The sequence below is a fragment of the Micropterus dolomieu genome, linkage group LG05 (genome assembly GCF_021292245.1).
Source record: "Micropterus dolomieu isolate WLL.071019.BEF.003 ecotype Adirondacks linkage group LG05, ASM2129224v1, whole genome shotgun sequence".
In the NCBI taxonomy this organism is placed as follows: domain Eukaryota; kingdom Metazoa; phylum Chordata; class Actinopteri; order Centrarchiformes; family Centrarchidae; genus Micropterus; species Micropterus dolomieu.
The window spans coordinates 12,826,114-12,853,414 of NC_060154.1; the positions used below are offsets into that span (position 1 = coordinate 12,826,114).

General features: G+C 39.3%; 1 protein-coding gene across 4 annotated transcripts in view; it reads left to right on the top strand.

The window, feature by feature from the left end:
- LOC123971666 (adhesion G-protein coupled receptor D2) overlaps positions 1–27,301 on the top strand; it is a 108,363-nt gene that overhangs the window by 76,004 nt on the left and 5,058 nt on the right. For 3 of the 4 annotated variants that reach the window (XM_046050648.1, XM_046050646.1, XM_046050650.1), the window contains one exon: positions 8,441–8,523. In XM_046050648.1, the coding sequence (XP_045906604.1) occupies positions 8,441–8,523 (83 nt within the window). Of the gene's footprint in view, positions 1–8,440; positions 8,524–25,322; positions 25,382–27,301 lie in introns of all 4 variants that reach the window. The other variant, XM_046050647.1, reaches the window with a different exon arrangement.

The following is a 27,301-nucleotide window of genomic DNA, read 5'->3' on the forward strand; positions in this document are numbered from 1 at the left end:
CTCCCTCCCCTCTCTCTCTCCTTACATCCCTCTCTCTCTTTCTCTCTCTCTCTCTCTCTCACCCCAACCGGTCGAGGCAGATGGCCGCCCACCCTGAGCCATGGTTCTGCTCGAGGTTTCTGCCTCTTAAAAGGAAGTTTTTCCTTGCCTCTGTCGCCTAGTGCTTGCTCTTGGTGGGAACTGTTGGGCTTCTGTAAATATCATCACAGAGTACGGTCTAGACCTGCTCTTTTATGAAAAGCGCTGTGAGATAACTGTTGTTGTGATTTGGCGCTATATAAATAAAATTGAATTGAATTGAATTGAACTTTTATAGTCAGACCTTTTCTCTGGTCACTTGTATTAACCAGATTCGGGTTGACAAAACTCCAGCTTACCTTGTCATCTCTCTTCGTGTTCTCACCGGATCACCTCTCAGACCTCAGTACAGAGGTGTCCTCCGCCGAGCAGTCTGCTTGGAGCAAAAACACTGAACCAAACTTTCTTACGGCAGTGACGCAGCAGCGTGTGTAAAATCCCTGCAACAAAGCTTAGTTAGTGCCAGCAGCTACCACACAAAGTCTGCCACTTGAAAAGCAACAGGAGCAACAATGCCTTGAACAAAGGATGGAGCGATTGTTTCCTCCAACCTGCACAGTTGGAGCACTACACAGCAAATTGTGTATTGGTAACACAATTCTTCGGCACCAAAGCAACCCCTCTTCCTTCTTTGACTGGTAACGTTAATGTTAACTTAACTGCGCATGATACATGTACCCAGCTAAACACGGGACCACTTAAGTTTTGTGAATGTACATGTTTTATTTGTTGTGATCTTTTCATAGTTAGGTTATTCCATAGTTAGCTCTGCCACACCGTTAAATTGATGTTAATTATGTTTCACACAGACACAGAGTCTTCAGTGCAAACTAAATATCTTCTTTTTTTAACCTGGCACCATTATCCTACACAGATCACGTACATATACCTTGAATTGGCCTTCAACAAAGCCACACATGCTGATAGGAAATTCAAAGCTCCTGCTTCACATACTTTGGTTTCTGACTAAATGTGTGTTTTTTCCATGCACACGGAACCGTACACGGAACATACAGAAGCAGGACAAAGAAACAATCACATTTTCTTTCTGGTGTGCACTCACTTTCTCTCTCTCTCTCACACTCACACACACACACACACACACACACACACACACAACTTTCTATTCTTTACATTTAGTGATATTGTGTGTTTAACTTTTGTTATCTCTTAAAGTATTCTTTATTTTGTGCAAGAAAAAAATAAAAAAGATAGCTTTCCCGTTTTTAAAATACATAGGTACTAGACTAGCTGCCATTGGGCTGCTAGTACATTACTGATTTGCCATAGGGTTGCATGAATTACAATATGTAAGTGCTTAAGGGTTAGTGATGCTGTACTGTGCAGACTTGGATGTTGCATCCCAATTTAATACACACACATATATATATCAGATTCCGGTTCCCATTCCAGCAGCATTCCCCACCAGCATTTCCCGCTTGGTGCCCCTCGCCCCAGGCCTGAAAACCTCCTCCTCCCGGTGGTCCAAAGCTCCGGTGCTAGCAGTGTAAACACCAACACTCCCCCAGTACTCTGAACACCCAGTCCTGGCACAGTAGATGAGCAATAGGACCATTTTCTGCACAGCTAACTGGGCTAACTAGTTAACAGCAGCTACAGTTAAGCCTAGTTTACATAACACGATTTTTAGCCTGATTTGCCGCTCTGCGACAGTCAGGCTGTGATCGGGAGTAAATCAGCAGTCAATCGGCGGTTGCCAGTCGTTATGTGTGAACTATACAACGACGCAACAAAACGGCTCCCTGACAGATTTCTGACACATCGCCGACGTCTGCCAGATATCTAGCATGCCATATATCTGGAAGAGTCGGCCGACTTCACATCCACATACAGCCAATGACAGCAGGCAGCTGGCAGAGCAGGCAGCTACTTTTTCACTGCAAAACACTTTTTACTCACCTCCAGCTCTCTCTGTAGCTCAGATGATCCCTGCTACCTGCGTGTGCTAATCCATTCTTTCACCCATATTTTTTGTCTTTATAATTTCTATCTTTATAATAATGAACAATAGCTGTATCATGTGTAGGTTCGCGTCATTTCCCGTTTCACATTTCCCGTGTGTTTTCTTGACAAAACGTGGTTTGGAGACCAGCATCGGGTGACAGAGTCGTGAGCCGCTCGCATTGTGTGTGACCCCTCTGTCACCGATCAGTCACGTAGTGTGAATGCCACAGCGACTTCAAGACTCCCGTCACAAGACGGCAAGTTGTGTATTCTGCACAAGGCATTAGCAGCAGTTACTCTGGTGATAGGCTGCCCCTGTCTGTTTGGAGTATGACTTAGACAGGTGGCCAATTCTTATATATTGTACCTTTTTAAAGCAAGAAAAATTTTAACTGCATGAATCAGTTTTGAAATAGTACCATATATTGTGTTAGTAGCAGCACTCAATGGTGTACACTGCAGCTGTGCCCATAGTAAATACACTGCTAAACAAAAAACCTGCATGAATGCAATCGTGATAGAAATAATAAGTCAGCAGCTTAATGTTTGTGTCCAAAAAACATGTTGTTACATGTAAAAGAGTAGTTCATTGTTGTAATACACATGGAAAAGTAGGTCACAGTAGTGCCACATTTTTTAAATGGTGCTGATTTCATTTTGGGCTTAAGTCCACCAACACTGGTTGATGATGAACCATTTTATTCTGATGAAATGTAAGATTGGTGGTTAGATTTCTTCACCTGTTCAAAAGAAAATTGTTTAGCACTGCCAACATATTCTCTAGACCACATCAGAAGTAGATCCAAGATACCAAGGAAGCACAAATTAATTTTTTGTACTTAATGAGGGCCAAAAAAATGTCTTTTATTACAGCTGTTAAACTGTTAACTGTAGAAGTTTTTCAAAACATCAAGGCTCATGGACCCTTTATGTAGAATTCTCCCTCAAGAAGTATTTTTGGATCACTTTGGCTGCAGCATTTAGAATCCCAAAGGTCACTTTTAAGAGTGTGGATAGTTTTTATGATTAGCCCCATATTCTTTCATAGGGTCACACCAAAACAGACGTCAACCATACACAAAACCATAGGGGAGCCTGGTCTGTCTTTTTTTAAATTGATAATTGGTATATCATGGAATTATTGATATATTTTGCCATATGCTAACATTTTTCTAGGATGGTGGTAGAGAACTAAAGTCAGAAGAAGGAAAAAGGATCTGGGGTGTGTGTGTGTGTGTGCACATGCGTGCGTGTGTTTCTATGTGCGTGTGAGTGTGTTGTTTTTTTGAAACACATGCTTGTCCACATATGTACAGTTTGTGAGTGATATGTTTCTTTTTGAAGTGTGCCATAATTACACCTGCCCTAACCATGTGTATGCATTTGTATTAAACTATCCATGTGTACATGTGTGTATATGTGTGTGCAGATGCCTTTTAAGCTAGCTGTGTATGAACGCCAGCCTGCTTTCAATATAGCCTCTTATTAGGTGGTGATTATCCTGCCTGCATCTGGCTTCTTTCAGCCTTTGACTGGAAGTTGGAGAGGCCAGGGGTACCCTGGGAGGAAAACTTCCTGAATGCAGCTTTCACCCTCCACCCCTCAATTCCAGTGTACCCCTCAACCTCTCAAGGAACAAATTTATTTTAAAAATGATGTTTTTATATAAACAATAGGAAATTCTGAATTGGGTGGAGAAATGTGCAGGTGGTGCTCAAACTATATTTGCATACAAGGATGGATGAAGCCAGAAAGGTATGGTAGAAGTTAGCTTCCAGTTAACATCTGCCTGTTATACAATTGCACTCACTATATCAAGTGTCTGTCCTGAATTAACCCTGGAATGGATGGTGAACACTTGTGAACTCCTGGTTCACAACTATTGTGCATTTGTACAGAAGAAAGTTCTCTTACAAATATAATGCAAAATTATATTTAAAAAAAACTGAATTTTATCTTGCTAGTTATCAGTTTACAGACTTTCTATTATATCTTCTCGTGGGTGTAAAATGCCGCAAAATTTGATCTCTTTTCAAAGAGAGATTTGAAGAAACCACAATACTGTGGTATGTCAACAACCATCATTCACAATGGCTGCATTTGTGTGTGGTCATTGCATTTAGTCACAAGTGTCGACCACAAGCTATTGGGCATAATAGGAGGGATTAATATGTCTTTCTTCTAATACAATCTAAACAAAAAGAAATATCTGACTGATATTGTGGTGAAAAGATTAACCCATAGCTTCTCTCTCTGTTTTGACAATTTTCAAACATGATCTTTTTTGCACAAAACATTACCCTAGCCTAGCCTCCAAAAACACAGTTGATAAGCACTATGTTTGGCGCTAATCCTCTGCCTGCCACAACACAGAGACACACATAATTTCCTGTTCCTCCTGATCCTACCCATTCTAAACTTACATAACACCACTGGATTATATAGAAAAAACAGATATTTTTTTTCAGAAACTGTAAAGCAGAACAGGGACAAAGGAAAATAAGAAGACAAAACAGAAGAAATAGATAGTAGACAGGGAGAAAACAGTGTGGCAGGATCCCGAGGGCCTGGCTAGGGACTTTGTAGAAGCCCATACATCAGCTGTCACCCGATGGGCTTCCAAAGAGGCACAACAGAGAAACACAATAGATTGGACAGATGGTCCCAAACAAACTGCAGTGGGTTTGATGCTATTAAAAGCTGTTTACCTCATGCCAGACGCCAGCAAGTGTAGTGGATGCATTGTGTGATCATTTCAGAACGACTGAAAGTGTGTGTATGTGTGTTGGACTACCAGCTTCTGGTGTTTCAATAAACCCTCTGGTGTGTTTTTTAGTCACCAAATGATCATTTGTAGCGAGTAAGGTGTGTGTGTGTGTGTGTGTGTGTGTTTAGTTTTCTCATAATTAAGATATAATCAAAGACAACACGTGATGGTGAAACACTAACAGTGTGATGATTGATTTGCACACAGTGAATGCCAGCCAACTTCGTAGGACATGACAAACTTTTGGCTGATAACCAATAACCAGCAAATATAACCCCCCCACCCTCCCTTTTTTTCTTTTAACCCCCCCCCCCCCTTCATCTGCTCTCCTAAACAGCGGCTCTGACACCTCAGAGTGATGAACTCCTTCAATGCGCTGACCTTTCTCCTTCGGACTAGTCATCCGCCCTCATGCCCTCGTCCATGTAGATGAGACAGAGACAGATGAAGATATTTTGCAATGTGTGGGTGTCAGTGGGGATGGTGGGTGGGTGTGTCATGCAGTAACACAGTGAAATTAGTTTTGGTGTTGGTGGATGGTGGCCGACCCACCCTCAGATCAGGGAGATTAATCCAGACACACGAGGCCTGTTGGAGAGCAGTCATGACAGGCCCTGGTTCATAACAATGATATACCTACTGAGATTATGTTCATATATATATGTGTGTAACTTTCAGGTTTAACATACAGATTGTTGGACTGCTGTGAAAATAAACAATGTAAAGACCAATTTTCAGTGTAAAGATAGACCAAATTTAGTATGGTTCCTGAATTCTGTATCATTAACCAATTTTTATAGGTGTGGTGTAGCTCTAATTTACCTGATTAGAAAAACAATCAACCCAATCCAATCCATTTTTCACTTATAATATTTTGCCTATAATTAAACTCCATGTAACTATAGAATAAATACAAATGTTCATGATCTCATTAAATTCTGAGTTTACCATATGTTAGCAGTTACAGCCTAATGACAACAGCTGACTCTGCTGGATGGCTAACATAGTAGCTAATATTACAATCCTGCTTCTGTATTACCTAATAACATGAAAAAGTTGCTGATTCAGTGAGTGAGTGTGGAAGGACCAAAATTTTTTTTTTTAAATTGCTAAATTAGTTTGCAAATGTTACTAACCAGTGAGATTGCAAGAATTTTAAATTCTGTTTAATTGATAACACAATAGCTAGTCAAGCAGGTATGGTCTTTGAGTCTTTCAACTCGATTGATGCAATTTGAGTCATTATTTGCACCCAATATCCTCAGATTTGCAAACTGTTCTGGGACCCATTCTGTTTAACATCTACATACTTCTGCTGGCTCAGATTATGAATACTGAAATATATTACCATAATTATGCAGCCCACACACAAATTTGCATAACCATATCACCAGGGGACTGTAATCCCATACAAGTGCTGAGTAAGAGCATTGAACAAATAAACTACTGGATTTGCCAGAATTTTCTCCAATGAAATAAATGGAAAAATGGAGTAACTGTTTTTGGAGCCAAGAAAGAACGATTAAAAGTCAGTGCTCACCTTCAATCAGCAATGTTATAAATGTTATAAACCGCTCAGACCTGAAGTTAAACAGCCACATTACAGTCGCATGAAGAATATATCAAGGATTAAATGACTTATTTCAGCAGGATTTGAAAAAACTTGCCCATGCATTTATCTTTAGTTGGCTCAACTACTATAAAAGTATCTTTACAGGTCTCCCTAAAAAAATTTATCAGACAGCTTTTAGCTGATTCAGAACGACACTGCTCGAGTCCTCACTAAGACCAAAAAAGTGGATCAAATCTCCTCAGATCTGAGGTCTTTAGACTAGCTTCCTGTCTGTCAAAGAATTGATTTTAAAATGTTGCTGTTGGTTTGTAAAGCACTGGATTGTTTAGGGCTAAAATACATTTATGATCTTCTGCTACTTATGAACCATCCAGATCTCAGGTCGTCTGGGACAGGTCTGCTTTTCGTCCCCAGAGTCAAAACGAAACATAGAGAAGCAGCATTCAGCTTTTGTGCACCATATATCTAGAACAAACTCCCAGAAAACTGCAGGTCTGCTGAAACACAGTTCTTTTATATCAAGGCTAAAGACTATTATTTTTTGCAGTTTTATTAAATCAAATATGAGCCTTTTGATTAATATATTACACTGTAACTTTGACTCTCCTGTTTTATCTTGTTTATATTTTCAATTTTTTTTTTTTAAATGTATTTTTATGTTGCTTTTGTTTTAGGTAAGGCACTTTGAATTGCCTTGTTGTTGAAAGGTGTATATTTGTAAATGTGTGTATACTTGAAATGTGTCTATACAGATAAACTTGCCTTGCCTTGCCTTGTTGGAATTAGCAATCAGCGGTACCTCTAATCTGTTGTGAATACATTTTCATAATTCAGCTTAATACATAGAACTACTTAGCTATAATCGTGCCTCATTGTAATCTATTTAAGACAGGGTGTTGCATTGCAATTCAAATATTTTTTGAACAGAAATGTTTTTCATTGACTATGTGATAGCAAGGTGGCATTGTGATTAGAGATATTGTCCCATTGGATCCAAGGAGTAACTCTGGTGTCCGTCAGCAATCATCTGGCCTTTTTAAGTGTCCTTGACCAACCCTTGCAGTACCTTCGCAGTCACTGTAAAATAATCCAGATGTGAGAATCATTTAAGTGCCAGAAATGTAAAATGGGTGTCAGAAGTTGATGAATATAGTATCATTAGCCACGCTTGTCTTGCCTTCTTTGTTTTCTGCTTTAATTGGCTCCGATTTATAATCCTCCACCTTTGGGACGTCCTTTGTAATCCTGTCTTGTTTTCTTCTGTAATTGGTTCAGATCCTACAGGTCACATAGAGGGGAGAATTCCTTGCATTATTTTTTTTATTTTTAAATTAACTCGTGGTTCATGTGAACACTGAAAAGCTTTTGCTATTGTTGGTTATTTAAATAGTTTTGCAATTTGAATTAACAGGTCACTGCACACACAATCCTTGGTAGGATTGTCTATGTCCATATTTTGAGATATTAAATTACTAGTTTTTGCAAGATGGATCCTGAATAAAGAATTTTGAGAGAGTACCCATTTTTTACTAAATGCTTCACTGATAGTGATATACCCTATAGAAGAAGAAGAATGACACAAGTAATTAAATTGCAAAAACTATCCCTTCCCTTGCCCACTTCCTGGAAATTAAAAGCAACATTGTAGTGATAAGGTGTGGTCCCTTTCTATTTGATGATTCTGAAATTACAAAATAATAATGGAAATGTATTAATTGATGTTCAGCTCAGCAGATGCAAATTAATTGGTAAGACCACATCTGGCTTCTGTTGAATGTTGCTCTTAGATGGTGATTGTATCATCATTCAGTACAACTATGAAAAACACACCCACAAGGTTGTTTTATGATTTTTCAGGATAATATTTGGGTTGTAAAATTTGCATGGAATTCTGTCATGCTTTATAAGTTATTATGTGTTGCAACAAATACTATGATACACTTTCTTCAAGCACGTGTCCTTGTGTGTGTGCATGTTGTTTCTTTTCAGTGGAGCTGAACACTATTGGCAGACCTAACTGTGTGTCTGCGTCTGTGTCTATGTCTGTCTGTCTTCAGGTCAGCTGTCCATTCCTTGTGTTCCAGAGAGACTAGAAAATCCCTTGAGCCAAACCTCCAAAGGCACGCATCTGCATAGAAAGGTAACTAACTACACACACACACACACACACACACACACACATCAGGGTGTATCCGCCACTCCAGTGAGACTTTGAGCTTTTGATAACAGGGCTGTTCAGGCGGTCAACAGCTGCATTTGATCTTTGACTGAAGTCAGAGGCTGAGCGATTACTGTGCTGGGTTAACAAGGAGTTAATACATTTCTGTTTCATCCAATTCATTTTGATTAAACTTAATTTCCAGAACTTATAACAAATACTTCTCCCATATTAATGCTGTAGTAAATAAATAAAACACATGTTAAACCTTTGTACCATTGAAGTGAAAAATATTAGCCTTGTTAAACTGTATTAAGTAAAAAGTAAATGATTAAAAATATGTAGCCATACACTTCTTAAGAATTTAGCATTGGGTAAAGTAAAATAAAATATGAGTTTTGCCCTTCACTCCATTCTGGCATTTCCTGCTAGCTATTTTATACTACTTTGGACTCATTTCATTTGGATTTTTATTTTGTTAAATAATATAAATAATTATTTAGTTTAGTAATTTTTTTTATTTAAATATCTTTAGTTGCTTATCAATAATTAAACATCAGGTAACTTTTCCCCAAAATGATCCCTTAACTACTTAGCAGAGGTCTCTCTCTTGCTCTCTCTCTCTCTCTCTCTCTCTCTCTCTCTCTCACCCACCCACCCTAATGTGCTCACCAATGCCTGACTGACTGCCTCTCTACTGAAATAAAAGGAAGCCTCCAAATCCCTGATCAGGCTCTCTGCATACCCCCCTCCCCCTGGTGGCCAGCATTAGAACCACATCACCACATACAGTATCTTCATTAACAAGTTACTTTTCATTTCTGCTAAGTTTTAAGTCTTTTCTATCCCAAAGTGTAGAAAATCTTATATCTAAAGCTACATAATGTTGTTAATGAATAAACCTTATAATGTCGGATGTTGCTGAAATAACTGTAAATAAGAGTGAGTACTTTATATGAATTACATTTGCTTTGAGAAGACATAGTCCATGGTGTCTTTGCCTTTGTTTATCCAGGAAAGAGTCAACTGACATCCTTTGTGCTTTAGATTCATACACTAAGAGCTTAAATGCCTTGATCAAGGGAACCTGAGTGGTTATTCTTAACATGAGTTGAGAGTTTATGAGGTTTTTCCAGTTGATCTAGTAATTCAAAGCTGACCGACCATAACGCACTTCTTGAAACCTCCAGTCCAGTAATTTTCAATCCTTTATTTTCTTCAAGAATACTGGTATTCTGCCTCATCAAGTAGTTAAATGAATTATGTGGCATGTAAAATGAAAAAAAAGATTGAAAAAACACTGATCATGTGTACCTTCTCCCCGTGATAACACAGCAAAGTATTATAAGTATTATTTCGTATCACACAACTAGAAAATCTTTGACCAAATTAAGAAAAATAGGCAAATAAATCGACTCATTAAAGAATGATAACTTTATTTGAATCTAAAATAAGAGGCATTATCTATACAAAGTAGCAAATTTACCATTTTTGCTATGAGACAGATAGACTCCAAGATCAAATACATTTTTCAGCCTTCCACTTTCTCTTTGCCTCTTTCACCCTGCTACCACACGACAACTTCCAACTGTCCTACCTCCGATGTGATCGAAGCTGACTTCGCTCTCCACCCAGCTTTGTTTTTCTTCACAGCCGTTGGGTGGTCTGTATCTCTTGCTCTCTCTTTCTTTCACACTATGTCTCTCTCTCCCTCACTCATTGTCGAGTTCACAGCGTCTGTTTCTCTTTGAGCGCCACAGGACCCAGCCATGGTCCGAAACTCAACACCAGAGTATACACAATTAAGTTCACACCAGAGGTTATTGGGTGGAAGTGTGGTCTCATTCCACAAAATTTGCTAGTCAGTCAAAAGATAGGAGGGTGTGACTGTTTATTTGTGGCTGGTTAGTTGGTCAAGGCTAACTAAATGATGGGAGGGGGATATGGTATGTGTGTTTATGGGGCGGTCCTCTGATTTCAGCACAGGCAAGAGTCAGAAACTCTGTAATGGTTGGCTGTTGCTGTTAGAGACTTTGCCTTGACATGTTGTGCTGTCCAATCGCAATCAAAGATAAGGTTTTAGTAAGTGTGGTGATTGTTTTCAGCTGTGTTTGATTAATAATGTGATTCATGATGCTAAAATGTTGTCAGACATTTTATGCCTTATGCAAAGTTGAGCTTTTCCCCTGCTGCAATGTTGGAAATCTTAAAAAACAGGTTTGCATTGTCATATAACAATAAAATCATAATACTAAATCTTAATACTACTAATTATATAATTATTATTGTATTTTTTTCAATCCAAATTAGAAACACAGCATTTTTAACTGATCCAAAATGTTGAAAGAATCCATAGCTTCTTGAGTCTGTTGCATAAAACAGAAAAACAATATTCCTGGTTCTGCCCTGCTGAACTCAACCCAGTTGACCTTTCCAGCCTGTTGAGTGTTTCAGTGTTGGACCAGTTAGCCATAGCTTGCTCTAAGTACCATTCACACGCGATTGGGAGTCCCATGACAGGCCAGCTGGAACCTTCAGTCCACCCCCACCCCCCAAACACATATACAGACACAAATCCTCCATGGAGCCACCACTGGCCAGCCAACCTGTCAGTTATTCAATGGGAGGGTTATGAATGTCTGTGTCGGGGTTGTTGTTGGGGCTTCCTGTTTTGGCCTGTGTGCTTCAGTCCTTCCTGGCAGAGGGACTGATGGTGTCATGTCTGTCAGATATGGGACTAGCAATGCAAATAAAATGTACACTAGAGTTAAACTGATATCAGATTTTTTTTAAAAGCTGATATCTGATACCTTTTGTCCTTTTTTACGTCAAATACCATATTCTTATCATATTGATGCCAATGTTCTGTAGAACGCCATATAGAATAGAGAATGTGACTGAAAAGCTCTCATTAGAAATTCAAACTAATTAAATTTCTTCTGGGTAGCTTTGGTACTTTTTTTTTTTCAGACTGTTGATTAAAATGACCGTATACCGTACTGGGGTGATTTCTCTGGACAGTCAAGAAAAGCACATTTCTACACCTGTGGCCAGCAAGGAATTTCCAAAATATGACTTTCAGAAGTCACTCACAAACCCAAACATGAAGACACACAGTGGATTTATTAACAACAGTACAGCAACAATAAATATTATTGAAATGTCTGAAGTGTTCAAGTTCAAGTTTATTTATAGCACATTTAAAAACAACACTAGTTGACCAAAGTGCTTTCCACAACAGACAACAGATATACATGACAACAGTAGAAAAAGTAAAAAATAAAATAAATGTCACTACTCAACTCTGTTTGAAGGCCAATGAATAAAGATAGGTCTTTAGCAAGGATTTGAAAGTGTCAGGAGTTTGGGCATTTCTTATTTGAACAGGTAAACTATTCCAAAGATTAGGAGCAGCTACTGAGAAGGCTCGGTCACCTTTAGTTTTAAAAAACTAACATCTTTTCATTTCATTAAAAAAAAGCATAAAGATGAATTGATCAATGTTAAGTTTTATAGTTGACCAAGGCACTAAATGACTGATAAATCAAATAACTAAGAGGAGAAAACCCTACCACTAATCTGCTCTGGTCTAGTCTCACTCTGAATCCCAACAAAAAACTTCCAGAACATCATAAACAATTTTTCACGAAAAAATCATGACATGGTTCATATGGTAATCACGTGTATACTTGTACATTGGGGTTACATTAAAAAATATCTATTCTACTTTAATTTCAGTAGATGTTTGATGAAGTGTCATGCTCTTCCCTTCTGTAAGCAACAAAGAGATTTGGTGTATTTATGATAAAATGCCACACAGAAACTATGTTATTATTATTAAATATGTTAGTAAGAGAGTCTGGAAAGTAGTTACTCTTGTTAAATCAAAATTAATCTTACTTTCACTTTAGAGGGGTAATGTAGTACTCCTTTCCTGCTCTCTCACATACAAATGCACACACACAAATTCACTCAAGCTTCTTCATGAGAGGTGGGGGGGGCACCAGTCATGTTCCATTAATCCGAAGCAACCAGTGGTGATTGATCAATTAGCCCTGCTTAAAGCTGGGGCTCAGGCTGATCAATATCACTGATCACCAGCCAAAGGTTTTTCATTAAGATCTGCTGCTCTGCATGAGTATTAGCGTAGACCAAATGGGCTGCAAGGAATGCAAATACTAGAGTGAAAACACATACAGGTCACATAGTGTTGCGCATATGTGTAAGTCAGATTATTATATTTTGTATCATTTACTACTTTGTCACTAACTACTGCTCTGTAATCACCAGCGTTGGGCAAGTTACTCAGAAATAGTAACGAGTGAGAGGAGGTGCTGCACGAATATATGCTCCTCAATCAAATACGGCATATTTAAATACGCTTAGTAAAAAAAAACAGAGTTAACAGTATTTCGTTTCGACTTCTTTTCTCCATGAGATGGAATAATTTAGAAAGTTACGTGGCGCTGCGGAGAGCACTCAGCTGCAGTAGCGCACGGATCACACGTAAAATTTATCCAGCCAGAGGGAACGATCACCAACTGTTCACAGCACGCCGGTCGTAAAAATGGTGACACAACCCATTGTAGGTATCGGAGAGGGTGTGTACAGTGCATCAGGCTGGATGAAGCATGATATGCTGGCTTTTCTTCGTGTCTGGATCATTCCAGCATACTGTAGCTGTTTCTGCAGAGGTTTCCCAAAGCAGTTTTTCCAGGTGTGCTGTCCCAAGTACTTAGTGCAATCTCAGGCAGGCTGGGCAGGTACATAAGATTTCCACACACTCGGGACGCACTGAACGAACCAAGGTTTTTACGCTGTGGCTGCTTTCCCTCCCGACTCTCCATGGCGGAAACCACACGCAAAACCCTCATTTAAATACTCCCACCTACATTGTGTTTGCTCCTGTTGTCATCTACGCAATAATTCTTAGTAAATCACCCATAACAGGTACTACAATTGCACGTGCAATATTTTAGAATGCACAGGCAATTTAGTACTCTTTATTCGGGATGTTCGTAAATCGGGCCCTTAGTGTACAGTTGTGGTTATAGTACTTGCTTTTATTTTATATAGTTCCAAAGCAAAAATCTTTGTTAAACCGTTTTAAAGTTTGAATAAATCAGTGAATTATAGGAGAAGCCTACGTTGTCTTGTCTTCTTCCCTGGTTTCCCCCTGGCATTGATACTGGTGTTCACTCTGAATAGTAAACCTCGTTCACTTAATGGTAACGTTAGCTAGTTAGGCTGTGTGTTGGAGATCAGTAATGCACTTGGTGGTTAGGGTTAGGGGGTGACAAAAATAATCGTGACAAGTGGACTAAATAATTAGTCCACTAGTCATGATAATTTTTTATATAATTAACAGATTAGTCTTAACAGATTAGTCGAATACAAAAATAGTCATTAGTTGCAGTTGGACTTTTGAAAACATCCATCCATCGTCAACCGCTTATCCTGCGGTTCTATCACGGGGGGCTGGAGCCAATCCCAGCCGACATTGGGCACACATAAATAAACAACTAAGGACAATTTTGGAGACACCAATTAACCTTGCCTGCATGTCCTAGGATGGTTGGAGGAAGCCAGAGCACCCGGAGAGAACCCACACAGACAGAACATGCGAACTCCACACAGACAAGCCAGGGCAACTGGGGTTTGAACCTATGACCTTCTTGCTGTAAGGCGACAGTGCTAACCAGAACACCGCCCGTCCACAAACATTACCTCACGTAAACCGCCATTTTACAATACATTGGAGTAGAATTGGTAAAACATTTAAAGATTTTCACTATAGTGCCTTCAAAACAGTGTTGGCGTATTAATAACAAAATTGATGCCTCCAGCTGACACATTCACATTGTTTAGTATATGCTGCTAGCTATTTGTTCCCAGGACTACTTGTGAGACTGTCCTGTGACCATAATGTCATAAACAGCACTCATAAACTTTAGTCTTTCTCAAAGACACTTTGAGAAAACTCCTCCTTATTACTTTTTTATTCATTGTATGATCCTAGATAAGAATGGCCGGGAAAATAATGTATAAAAATATAAACATATATGAGTCATATTGCCTCCAAATAATCTTTATGGTACCACGGTGAGCATGTCTGGTACCATGTCCTATTCTGGCCACTGATTTTCTTTTTTTGTTACCTGAAAAACAGCGGATGTTGCTGGAACACAGCAGTCTTTCTGATCCACGACCCCTTCAAACCCGCGGGATCATCCGCAGCTTAAAATACAAAAACACCGGCTAGCTACCACTGACAAACTCACCTTTCTCACCCTTTCCTAACCCCCAGTGGGGCCAAAAGCCATTGTTTCACTTAAACAATCCTCATTGAATTAAAAACTGGCTGCAGGCTTTGTTCAGTGAGGCCGATGCGTACTGCTGTCATGGGTCCTATCGTTAATGTGCCATCACTGCACCTCACATCCTTCGCAGACACAGGCAGCGCTGAGCTTACTTCCTCCATCTGTAGGTGAATGTGTGCACACATATGCATGTGTGTGAGACTAACACTGTGCAGTTGTGTTGGTGGATGGGATGAATGAGTAAGAGACGAGGTTGGAGGTTGGGTCACTGTGTGTGTGTGTGTGTGTGTGTGTGTGTGTGTGTGTGTGTGTGTGTGTGTGTGTGTGAGTGATAGTCAGCGTTAAATTGCTCAACAGAGAAGAGAGCAGATTAGCTTTCTGGCATGAGGTGCTTTGGTCACTGGTGGAAACACCGCAGAGACCTGCTGACATCCACACCACCACACAAGTGATTTCTCTATACAGAAAAGGGCTAGCTAAAATCTATACCTAATCTAATCTATGACCTGGCTCTGGCTAAATCTACAACTGTCCACTGACTATCCACAACGCAGAGGAGGAAAGTATATAAAAGTATATTGTTAGTAACCTATAAGAATAATATATTAATTACTATAGTCATTATAGTTCATATAATAGTAAACTGTTTTACCACTAGGCGAATATTAAATCTAGTTACAGCTGTTTTATTTTATTTTTTTATTTATTTAATCCTTGTGCAAGAAAAATTATCTAAATTGGTCTAAAATTTGTTAATGCTATGTACTAACTTGTCAATAATCATATTGTTCAACTTTTGAAAGCTTGCTGTAGCACAATAAACTTTTTTTTAATGTCCTGCCCCATCCAGGCCGTGATTGGTCAGTTGACGAAAAGTGACTGACAAGCACGTCAGTTTTATGAAAAATTTAACATGGTGAACAACAAAAGGCACTGATAGAGCTAACGTTAAATGGTCAGCTAGCTAAAGCCAAACCTTCCATAACTTCTCCCTGTTTTCTTCTGTCTGACCGCTTCAGCTGCTGGGTTACAGTAGGTTGTTGTCTAAAAAGTTACTGGCACACTGCTCATAAATCAATTTTCTGATTGCATGTAGGCCTATCTGCTTTTAGTGGCACATGCAAGAGCTCAGTGTGGGCGTGGATAATGAGCAAACTGTAGCGCACACAGAAAAGAGAGTGTCACACACACTTCTATTTAAATCGTACCCATTATGCGTCTATGTAATTAATCGTGTAGCCCTACTAGATATCCTCTTTAATTGTCCTTGACTGTGAAACCACAAACCCAATGTCTTCAAGAGGACGATGCCCATGATAACACAAGTGTGTGTGTGTGCGCGCGCGCGTGCGTGTGTGTGTCCGTGCGTGCGTGTGCGTGCATGCTTGTATCGCTGTGTGTTTTAACGGAAAGGAAGGGAGTTGGCTGTAGAGATACTGAAGCAGACAGGAAGAGATCATCCTGCTGTTACCATGGCTGGGGTTGAGTCCTCTGGCTCCCCAGGCCCATACACAGTACACGCGTGGGTTATTGCTCATGCACTCACACACACACACACAGACATTCAAATTGATGGGGATGCCAGTGCACACGAAGTTACAAACATGAATGTTTCCTCCTGGCCTCTCACCTCTTAATAACTTTTAATAACTTCTTGGTTGATGTCATTTTCATGGTCTAAAAATTTTACCTTTTTACTTCTGTTCACAGTAACAGTGTCAGATACATTTCTATAATGTCAAAGTGTCCACCCTGCATGCAGAGCTAACATACATGCACACGCACACACACACTTTGTGACCATTTGGGCTGATGTCCAACGAGTTTGATGAGTTGTTCGCGGGGATTGCATGGCAGCAGAATGATATTTCCGTGGGTGGGTGGAGGTGGGTGGGATGGCTGGACGGATGACACCCGTATCCATCCCCACTGGGGAGAGGAAGTCCCTATCAGAACACAACAGGAAAGAGACAGAGTAAAAACAAGCGCATGTCTTTTTGGACATTAAATCACTTCCTGTAGGGCGCTGGGCTGCATCCCCCACCATCCTCAGCCTCCACTTCTCAGGCCAGTTTAACCAACTCTTTGGCAGATAGAGAAATTGATCAAACCACACATCTGTGTGCGTAAAAAGTGTGCATGTTCCTATGGGTACGTCTCTAAGGTATTACAGTGATGAGTGAAATAACTGTTCAATAATGGTGGGCAGAGGCTTGAGACCCGATCTAGAGTAACTGTATTTTTATCTTTTAACAATACAAAACACCTTTGCTTCAAAAATATAATCTGCTGCCTTACGGCCACAGAGTCTATATGTAATGCTGTACTGCTTGCCAATCTGATTTATCGCTGTGACTTGCAGATGTGATGAGTACTGTAGGATGCAAGTGCCGTATAAATCCCTGCACCCTGACAGATCACAAGCCCTGAGTCTGGACCTGGTGCTTTGATCTTCATCCAAGAACAAAAACAAAGAGACAAAACAGTTTAACTATGGCGGGTGCAGGAAAGGGCCTTTTTAATGGGGACAGGAAAAGGCAATGACCACAGGTTTCATTCAAAACACAAACACTAACACTCGGCCTGGCTTGTCATTTTTGCAGGTTGTGTGTGATACTGAATGGCTCATTGCACACATCAGACATCTTTATTAAACTCACACATACGTATATTGAAAGTGCAGCTCTCGCACAATTCTGTCCTCATCCAGGGCACAGCTGTAAAAAATATGACTTCCTTCCTGTAGGCAATTTCCTGTTTATGTCTGAATTCAGGTCAATACAGGGGGATAGTGGTTACTACCTCATCCACCGTCATCCTTCCCCAGAGGTGACCCCAGCTCTGATGATGCAGGATGCTGTGAAACCAAGTGTGATTAAGTCGAACAGAATTCAGGTCTTTCTACATCTCTATTTTTTTAATGTTAAACTCTCTGTTTATCTCTATCACTAAACGAAATAATCACAATTGCTGTTGATCTTCATCTTCTTCTGTCCTTCCCTTTGAACCTACAGAAAGAGATCCTCAAAATAAACTGTTGCACTTTTTCTTCTTCCAACATGCCAAAAAGGATAACTGCAAAACAGACTCTTGTATCCACAAAACACAAAAAAGGAGATGTGACATTATTTGCTTTTTCTGCTCTCCGCAAGGCTTAAGAGGAACCACCACCCATCCCAGTCTCCCCCCAAAAATGTCTCAATTGCACACACATGGATCTTCCTGGGGCGGCCAGTTTGTTTCATTTTCTGCTGATTTGCTTAAAATGGGCAGCGGCTGCTGCTGTGAATGTTTAATTTAAGAGCTCATGTTCCCCTCTGTACGATATGTGGCGGTTGGGAGGATGGACGTGCTTGACAAGGGGGGTCCGATGGTGGGGTTGGGGAGAATGGGGGCAGGGGCTGATGGAGACCCCCAGGTCTCTGGGTGCAGTCATTAATATGGCTCCTCGGTTTGGAGATGAGAAAGCATGCTCTGCACTCTGGGCTCATTGAAGATGCTCCCCTGCCTACTTGGAGTATCCATTATTTATGAGTTTTTACAAATTTCAACTGACATTTTTATCAGTTGTGGATGTCTGTTTCTGATTCAGTTACATTGGGTGTGTCTGCCCGCCCACCCCCAACAAGATGGAAATATTGGTAAAACACAACAGCTTGGTATTATAAAGCAAGAATTTTACTGTAGGGTGCTTTTGTTTTTTATTACTTTTACATGTGTGCTTGCTTTTTGAAAATTTCAGAATGGATAGGAAATAAGTGACATATTAGGTAGGGACACAAAGAATAGGCACACCTGCATTAGTAATATTTTTTGATTGGAATGTAAAATTGCTGCTCCTATTGCCAAATCAACTGCAAAATAACACCCACCTCTACCACTTCATAAAGTTTTTCATCTCATTGGCCCTTACGCAAGACAATTTTTGTATTCTTAACTTTATTGTACTTTTTTCCTCTGGTGTGTAGGGACGTTTAACATGTAGAAATGGTTAATTTAATCATCTCTGTCCTCAGTATCTCATCCTGTATGTTTTATACAAGCACAGCTAACTCTAGCTTGGCATTAGCCAAATGTTAAAAACAAGCTAGATAGAAAGCTGTCTGTCTGGAGCATAGACTCGTCTGTAGTCTTAAAAACTCAGCTGCTGGCTGAGACAAACCAGCCGCTCCTCCTTCTACCTGGTAACGTTACCTGCAGCCAGCGAGAGAGGAGGGACTGATACAGACTGATGTTATTCTTTCTAAACGTCACTCACTACTTGTGATGTCAGATAAAGTTATTGAGTTACTTTGCTGTTGTCTAGAAGCAACATTTAGCTGTATTTAAAATATTAAATTAAAAACAACCAGGCAGTTAATATAATAATAATAATAATAATAATCTTTATTTGTAGAGCACTTTTCAAAAACAAGTTACAAAGTGCTTTAACAAGTGTAAAGACAATAATACCCAAAAGGCAATAATACAAAAACAATACAAGATAAAAGCAAGAAAACATTGAAAAGACTAAAATACACGTTTAAGATAAATATAAAATTTGTAAAATAGAATAAAATAAAAGGGATAAAATAAAGTCAAATAAGATCGGGAAAGGCTCTCCTATAAAAGTATGTTTTAAGAAGGGACTTAAAAGAGTTCACTGACTCAGCTGACCTGATTTCCTCGGGCAGGCTGTTCCAGAGCCTCGGGGCCCTGACAGCAAATATATAAATATGTACACTTCAATATATGTTTATTTATCGTAAGTGATATGTCATCTCAGTATATAACATTATCGCACATACCGTGCAGGCCTACCTCATGCCATTTGGGTCTGGTCTTACCAAATAACCATCACTAAATAATAGTAAAGTATCGATAGTGGTATTGATAAAGAATCTGATCATTAAGCAGTCTCAATAAGGGTATCAATATCGATAAAAATTAACAATCCCATCCCTAGTGGTGTGCCATGTCAGATTCAGCAAACTTCAGATAACTGTGTAAATTACCTACATAAACATAAATGCTATCTCTGGGTCATGAGAAAAGTAAAGTAGTATGATTAACGCTTCAGTTATACCATATAAGGCTACGGATCCTGCCCCATATGTCAAAAAGTGTTCATTCATTAAAATGACATTGAAGACTAAAAAGAAGAACTTTACAAGTTTAGAGAAGTCCTGCTGTTGGAGATCAGTACATAAAGGAAAGTATTATATATATATATATATTATATATAAGGAAAGAATTCTTTACAGCGTTGGATCCGTGTATCTGCAGAGTTGCAGCTCTAACAAGTTTCACATTTGCAGAGCACAGCACAACAACCATTCATCTGTCTCTGCCAATATATCAGCATGCTATTACACTCTTCCAATGGCCCGACACGCCAAGTCATCCAAAAGATTACACTTCCAGTTGACCTTATTATATACAGAAACAATCAGCATCAATAGCCAATTTAAACAGATGATATCGTTGGGTTATATGAATACATTTTGAAATATATTATTGAATTGCAGAGTCAAACAGGATAATGTCAACATAATTAGGAGTGTCATTTATATAGGATTTTTCAAACTCAGAATTACTTCAAAGCAGTGAAATATACAATCAATTAGTGAAAAGTTGGGATAATAGCAGTAATTACATTACATTTTTAATGTATTACACTGGAGACAAGCAGGAAAGGTCATGATAAAGATGGAATGCAATAATAACTACCATTATTGTTCTGAATAAATATTTGTGTGTACATAAATGACCAGCCCAGGTCTATCAGGAAGCGTTGTCTCTCTACTGCCTAACCACCCCGACCTCGTCGTCTGTGGCTGAGCCAGTATTGATCCAACCGCTGCCCTGTACTTTGGTGTTCAGCCTCGGGCTTCGCACAGCCTCACCTCACCTCACCTTACATCACTCACCTCACATTAGACTCTGAGCTTGATATGCACTGTTAGGCTCCAGTACACTCCCAGAGAGAGAACTTGTCAAATGCCAGTTCACATGAGCTCTACGAAAAGGCTGCCCACTTGCTGTCAATCTTGCATCGGGTTCTAGAGGTCATTTCAACAATGCTGTGCCATCTATTATACGCTTTTGTTTTTGAGAGTTGTATTTGGAAATTTGTAAACTGTTGTTATTGTGACCCGAACCTTGATTAGACACAGAAAATTTCTATTCTTTGTTTTCTCTATCTATGTATTTTTTCACCAACTCTGATCTTGTTGGAAAATAGTTACAGAATGTCAAGTCGCTTTCCCTTATGTAGCACAATATCACAAATCACAAATTTGCCTCAGTGGGTTTTACAATATATGTAGTCTACGACACTTTTATCCTTAGACCCCTTTAGAATAGAAACCTTTTTTTTTTAACCTTTATTTATCTATGGATTAATGGCACACATTTTAATTTCCAGTGACAGCCTTTTTTACATTATTACATACACACAGTCACTGAACAGCTTTATTACAGCAAGGGTTTTAAATGCTTTGCTCAAAGGCACCTTTACAGTCATTGTCTAACCCAGCAGATAGTGTTTGTATCTCCGCCGACCATACCAACTTATTTTATAGCAGGTAGTAAAATGATGTTCATGGATGACAAATACACTCTCCTGACACTATTCCCCTGACTTTAAAAGGCTAATGTAGCTTAAAGTGATTTAAAAGATTTAAAGAGACTTTTTGATGTAACAGGTAGACGTTACTTAACAGTGATGGGGATCAGAGATCTCCCTGCCAACTGGTGGATTTATGCCAGAAAAAAATAAATATGTAAAAGTATTATGCCTTAAAATGTTTAATTTTAAAACATGTTGCCAAAATACTTTGCCAGTGTAACACTAGATGCTGCGTCATATTCTGTAGTTTTGAGGGTTGGAAGGCTATTGAAACAGTGAGCTGGGAATCTGAAAAACATAGAGCATACACTGCCATTTAGGGCTGGGCCATGGTCCTGTGGTGTGGGTTGCAGCTGCCTCCCCCAAACTTTCTTCCCATTAGCCCCCCACCCAGAAATCACATCAAATGAGTGATCCAGTGGAATTAATCCAGGCCTTTTCAGGTCTAGATTGATCAACAGCAGCTTGACAGACCCAGAACTCCAGAGATCTCATTTATAAAAATGTTCTGAGAGTTTTACTTGAACTTTTCAACGGTGTCCTTACGTTTGATTCATAAAAGCTACTGATCTTAAAAAACCTTGCTTACACAGGTTGTAAGAAGACCATTTGTAACCTTGCCATGGACCAAAGAAAAGCAAACCTTTTGGAAGACGATATTACGCGGACGTTAGAGGAGATTAAAGCCAGGCAGCACGTATTATTCAGTGGACTAAATAGTAGGTTGACAAACAAAGCCAAAAAACTCAATCACATTGTTCATAAAGCTAATGCAAAGTTCACTAGTCTTGCGAACTGCAATACCCTACATAACCAGCAGGAAAATCACTTGTGTCAAAATCATTTCCACGTCAAATTAAGGTTTTCTAAATAAGTACGTATACATTGTTTTCTGCCTAAGTCATGCTTAATATCAAACTTGATCGCAAGTCCTTTTTATAAATGAGGTCCCAGGGGATAAGAAGCCACCTTTTCCCAGTTACACTCAACTCCTGGCCTCTCTGAAACAGAACAACTACTCCAAACAGATGCTGAAAAGGGTGCTCCTCAAAGATCTTCACTGGGGCCCATAATCTCCTTTTTCATAGCTATGTTTAAGTCTGTGATGTTCATTTATAGGAGCCTCTATTACAGTGTTACTGCTGCCTCTGGCAAAGGGCCCGGCCTCTTAAGAGTCCTCAGTAGCTAACAGAAACTGTTACTGTCCCAAAGGGGGGACAGCAGACTAAATAATCAGTTTCCCATCACAGTGACAATCTGAGAGCAGCTGTTTGCATCTGAAGGCCTGCCAGCAATTGTCCGTGGTGCTCTGAAACAGAAGGAAAGAAAGGAGGCATGGAGAGAGGGAAAGATGAAAGGAAAGTTTCCTTCTGCTTGATTCAGTCCTCTTAAGGGTTTTGTTACTGATCTCACCAACAGACCTGCAGATGTATGTGTTGAGAAATGTGCACAAATACTTTTATCCATCTGTGGACACACATAGACACATTAGCAAAGACACACATTGATACACACTAAATTGAAACTGAATCTTTTGTTTTTGTCTAGGTATGGAATGCAGTACATTCAAGGATCTATAGTATTTTATCTATTGAGGCAGATGTGTTACTTTTTTTGTTATTCAACATTTATGTAGCACTTCACAGTAAAAAACAAAAAAGCTAGACCTGCAAAGCTGGTATGTACGTGTCAGTGTCAAATAAAGGTGCTAAGTCACTTACTTGAATCCCCCCACCCCATCCCCAGCCCCAACCTTCCACCCGTGTCCGTCTGCATTTTGCCCCCACTGTCTTCTTTTTTGACAACCAAAATATATATATATATATATAATATATATGGTCAACCTGACTTTAGCTAGCAGATACTTTAGCTAGCCACCCTATCATTTTTGATACTGGCTTCACATTTCATTTCTTATTATAAAATGTTATATTGTATCTAATTGATGGCTAACACTGGCACTTAGGCATGATCAGTGAAACTGAGGAGTAGTTGTTGTAGAGATACAATTTGACATCAATAGAGAGGTTATTTTATTTCATTTTAAATATATTTATTTATTATTTTAAGTCATTTGTGAGTCTTTTTACAATAAGCACTCCATTTGTTTTCAGTTGAGTTGAAATGATAAGAATTAAGAATTAGAGAAATGATGATCTGCTGTTAAATGTGTACAGGTCTGACTTTCTGGCATGGTTGCTGTAGAATACTTGGTGACCCCTGACTACAAAAATTAAGTTGTTGCATGGTATGGGGCACCCATGAACTGGTGTAATGAATTTGATTTATCATCATCTACAGACTGCATACAGACATTAGTTAAACAAGCAAAGATATTGCAAGCATTGTAAGACTTTAGACTCACGAAGCACTCAATGCAGCACATGCCTGCACTGTTCTGGGTTTCCTTTATGACCTGGAAAAAAAGTTGACCCCACTAATTGTCACTGTATAATTCACACCCTGAATTTATTCTGAAAATGGATGAAAAGAAAAAACTGGTTTCTTACCTTGACCTTCTTCTTTAGGTCTGGATCAATTTTCTGTTCTGATCTCAACAAGGCGGGGAAAATTCCTGAGTAGGCACCAATCAGAAGCAGCATTTTTATGTCATCATGTTGACTTCTCACAAAGTATTTTACAGTATTTTAAACTACGAAATACAAAACACTAATATTTTTTCATCAATTTCATCAACCCTATCAAATACAAATGACAAAATCCTATTTTTTATTTCAAATACGCATTTAAAATACACGTATCATAAATACTGCCCATCTCCGATTATATCCTCAGGCATCTGGTTGAAATTGCATAGGGCGTTGATGGAAGGCATTGGCTGACATTGGTTGAGCAGTTCAAGTTGGATATACATTTTACTGTATGTCCATCAATTGTAGTATCAATGAGCACACCAAGACCTCAGAAAGTATTTTGACCTTTTCCCTTTTTTTACATTTTGCTTTGTTAAAGAGTAAAGTCGGAGATTGAAAAGTGAATGTGCTGTGGGGGTTTTTTTTAATCAAAACTGACATTGGGGACAGAAATCTGGTCTCCACAACATGAACCATTTATTTGGGGGTTAGTACTTAGCTTTAGATATAGGACTAGAATTTAGATAAGGTTGCGTTGTTGTGTTTACTATGTTATTAAAAACGTGGTTAATATTGTGAAACGGTCGCAGTTTGGTTAGGTTTAGGAAAACATCTTGGTTTGGGTTATAGAAAATAAATTACGTAAGTCATGTGATGGAAGTTAAGTGATGGAAGTCAATAACACTATTTAAGTTAAAACTCAAATTAACTCAAAATTTAGTTGGTTTCACCTGCTTTAATTAAAAGCCTGGTCTGGTTTTTATAGAAGTTCTTTGGATGTATAAAACTTTAGTTTAGTCTTACAGACTTTAGTCTGTAAGGTTCCACCCGTCAAAAGAATCAAAACAGCTTTTCAGAAAAATTTATCCAAGTTGTGAATCCTGTCATGTGAAGTCCATTGCTCTCTGTCTGCTAACTTCTCTCATCCTGCACCGTGTTGTTGTTTTTGTGAGGTTGCTGCCTTCAAAATAAAAGTGCATAAGCAGTCTGTCGGAGCTAGATCAAATAAAGGCAGGATCAATTCAGTGATTTTAGCAAAAGCCCGGGGCAATTATTCAAGGTTTTACAGTAAACATTAATGTAATCAAATATAAATATAAAACAAAACTTTTTAACATTGCCAGGGCATTATCTTTTATAGCTTGTTAAAACAAGTTACCATCAGAGTCCAGAGCCACGATCATAACATCATAACAGGCACCTTCTGAGCAACAGGTTAACACATATGAATCTGTTTTCTTGTTTTTTTCTGAACAGGTATCAGCAGAAACATTTTTCTTTCATCAGGGAGCAGCATAAACAGTCTACATTCAGTAGTAAGTGTCCCTGTTAGAGTTAGGTGAAGTGCTCGCCTCACGCACGCGCCCGCCCGTGGCCGAGACTGATCCTCGCTGTTTATGAGTTTCCAGAATCGATTAGTGTTTACTAAATAGGACATCCACCGGGGGGGAATTCGCATGGCAGAGCCTTCCCGCAAAACTAGATGACGGCCTATCAGGTAAAGTTATGTAACGTTAGCCTATAATTTTAACTTAAGTTAAATAGGCTACAGATGTGTAGCGCACAGAAGCCATTGCCATGGTTACTGTCCTTAGAGCGCCTGCCGTTCGCTGGCGCAACGCTTGTCTCCCTTTCTGATCACCAGAGAAAAGAGTAACCCCGCAGGGCCAAGTAACTACGTTGAGATTTTAGTAATGTTCCTAAGACCAACATCTTCCCCAATACTAATCAGTATGTAGTGTGTAGCTATCTACTTCGCTATGGCATTTGATAGCTTCTCTTGCTTTTGTTTATCTACTTCTCCCACACACTGCATCCAGCGTAGTCTCCTCCCTCCACTGCTTGTTCGGGTGGGTGATTTGCAGGCTGATCAGCATCCCACCCCTCCTGTGACCTTTGGTTTGACTGTATGTGTATTCAGAGCCAGTGAGCAATGGACTTTCAAAATAATATTAATAAAAACTGTTAACGTGCGATAACATAATTGTCGGTGTGTTAACGTGCCCAGCCCTAATAGTAAGATATATATACATATATATAATCTGTCATCAGTCCCTCAGCAAATGAAACATCACTTCATGTGGCTACCAAAAATTCCCTCCCCTTCTTGTTAATGCTTAAATGCTTTGAGGTCAATCCCAAAATATAATTATTATTTTGGAATTACATTAAATATTACTTTTTCAAAGGAAAATGTTGTCTATTTTCAGGATTCTGCAGCTGATGAACAGTGTCATGACATTCATGTTGTCATGTTGTTAAAGACACCACGACCTCTTTCTTTTACGTTCCCACAGAGCACTATTTGTGACACTGTTGTAGCAAAGGTCAAGATTCCACATGCAGTCAAGCAGTCACCTTCACCACTCGGCTGAGGTCTGGCAAGATTCATTCTCTGTTCCTTGCCATCTCTCTATGTGCTAGGTTCATCATTCTTTCAATGGAGCCAAGCAAACACAGGAGAAAAGTGTTTGCCTGAAAGTGTGTGTGTTTGTGTGTGTGTGTGTGTGTGTGTTTTTAAAAGACATTGGTGCAACCATTTTAACAGGGCGACTCTGTTTGAATTAGAGGTTCTAACCCCCCGCTTGCTAAATGGATTTCTGAAGTGGCTGTAGTTGGAGGCTTTCAATCGGATGCAACCTTGAGTCCTTTTTTTATGTGAGCTCTGTAGGATTTAAGTGCCGGTATAACATGAGCACGACTGAATGCATGCTCCTCATTTTTTGAAATTGAAAAATCTCCAAAGGCTCTCCCCATTGTGCCGGCAATTAATGGAATGCTGGCAGCGAGGTTCAGGTGCTTAAAAGTTGTATTTTTTTCTCTCTCTCTCGCTCTCTTTTTAATGACTAATAAAGGATAATCATCGTGGAAAAAAACCATCATACTGCTGTAGGCTTCCTCTTTATGCACAATGATGTATAATGCATGCTTTGAAATGAAACGGCAGCGGCCTTCGAACCATTCCATCTCCAAACCTTAGTGTATTTGTTTTGCATGCCACAGTGAGGCTTTTGCATAACAATAGTGAGTGTTCCCATTTACAATGCCTGCCTATTAATTTGATCTTTACATTTTTAAGTTTGTCCATCAGGCCGCCAAACAATGGGTCCCACAGTCACTGTTTGGTATAAGTGATTAGAAAGTTGGCTAATTGCCTCTCTGAAGAGTTGTGCTATATCTTTTTAGCCTTCTTGTTCTTCATCTGTGCTCCTCTACCAGTGTTAACACTCAAAAAC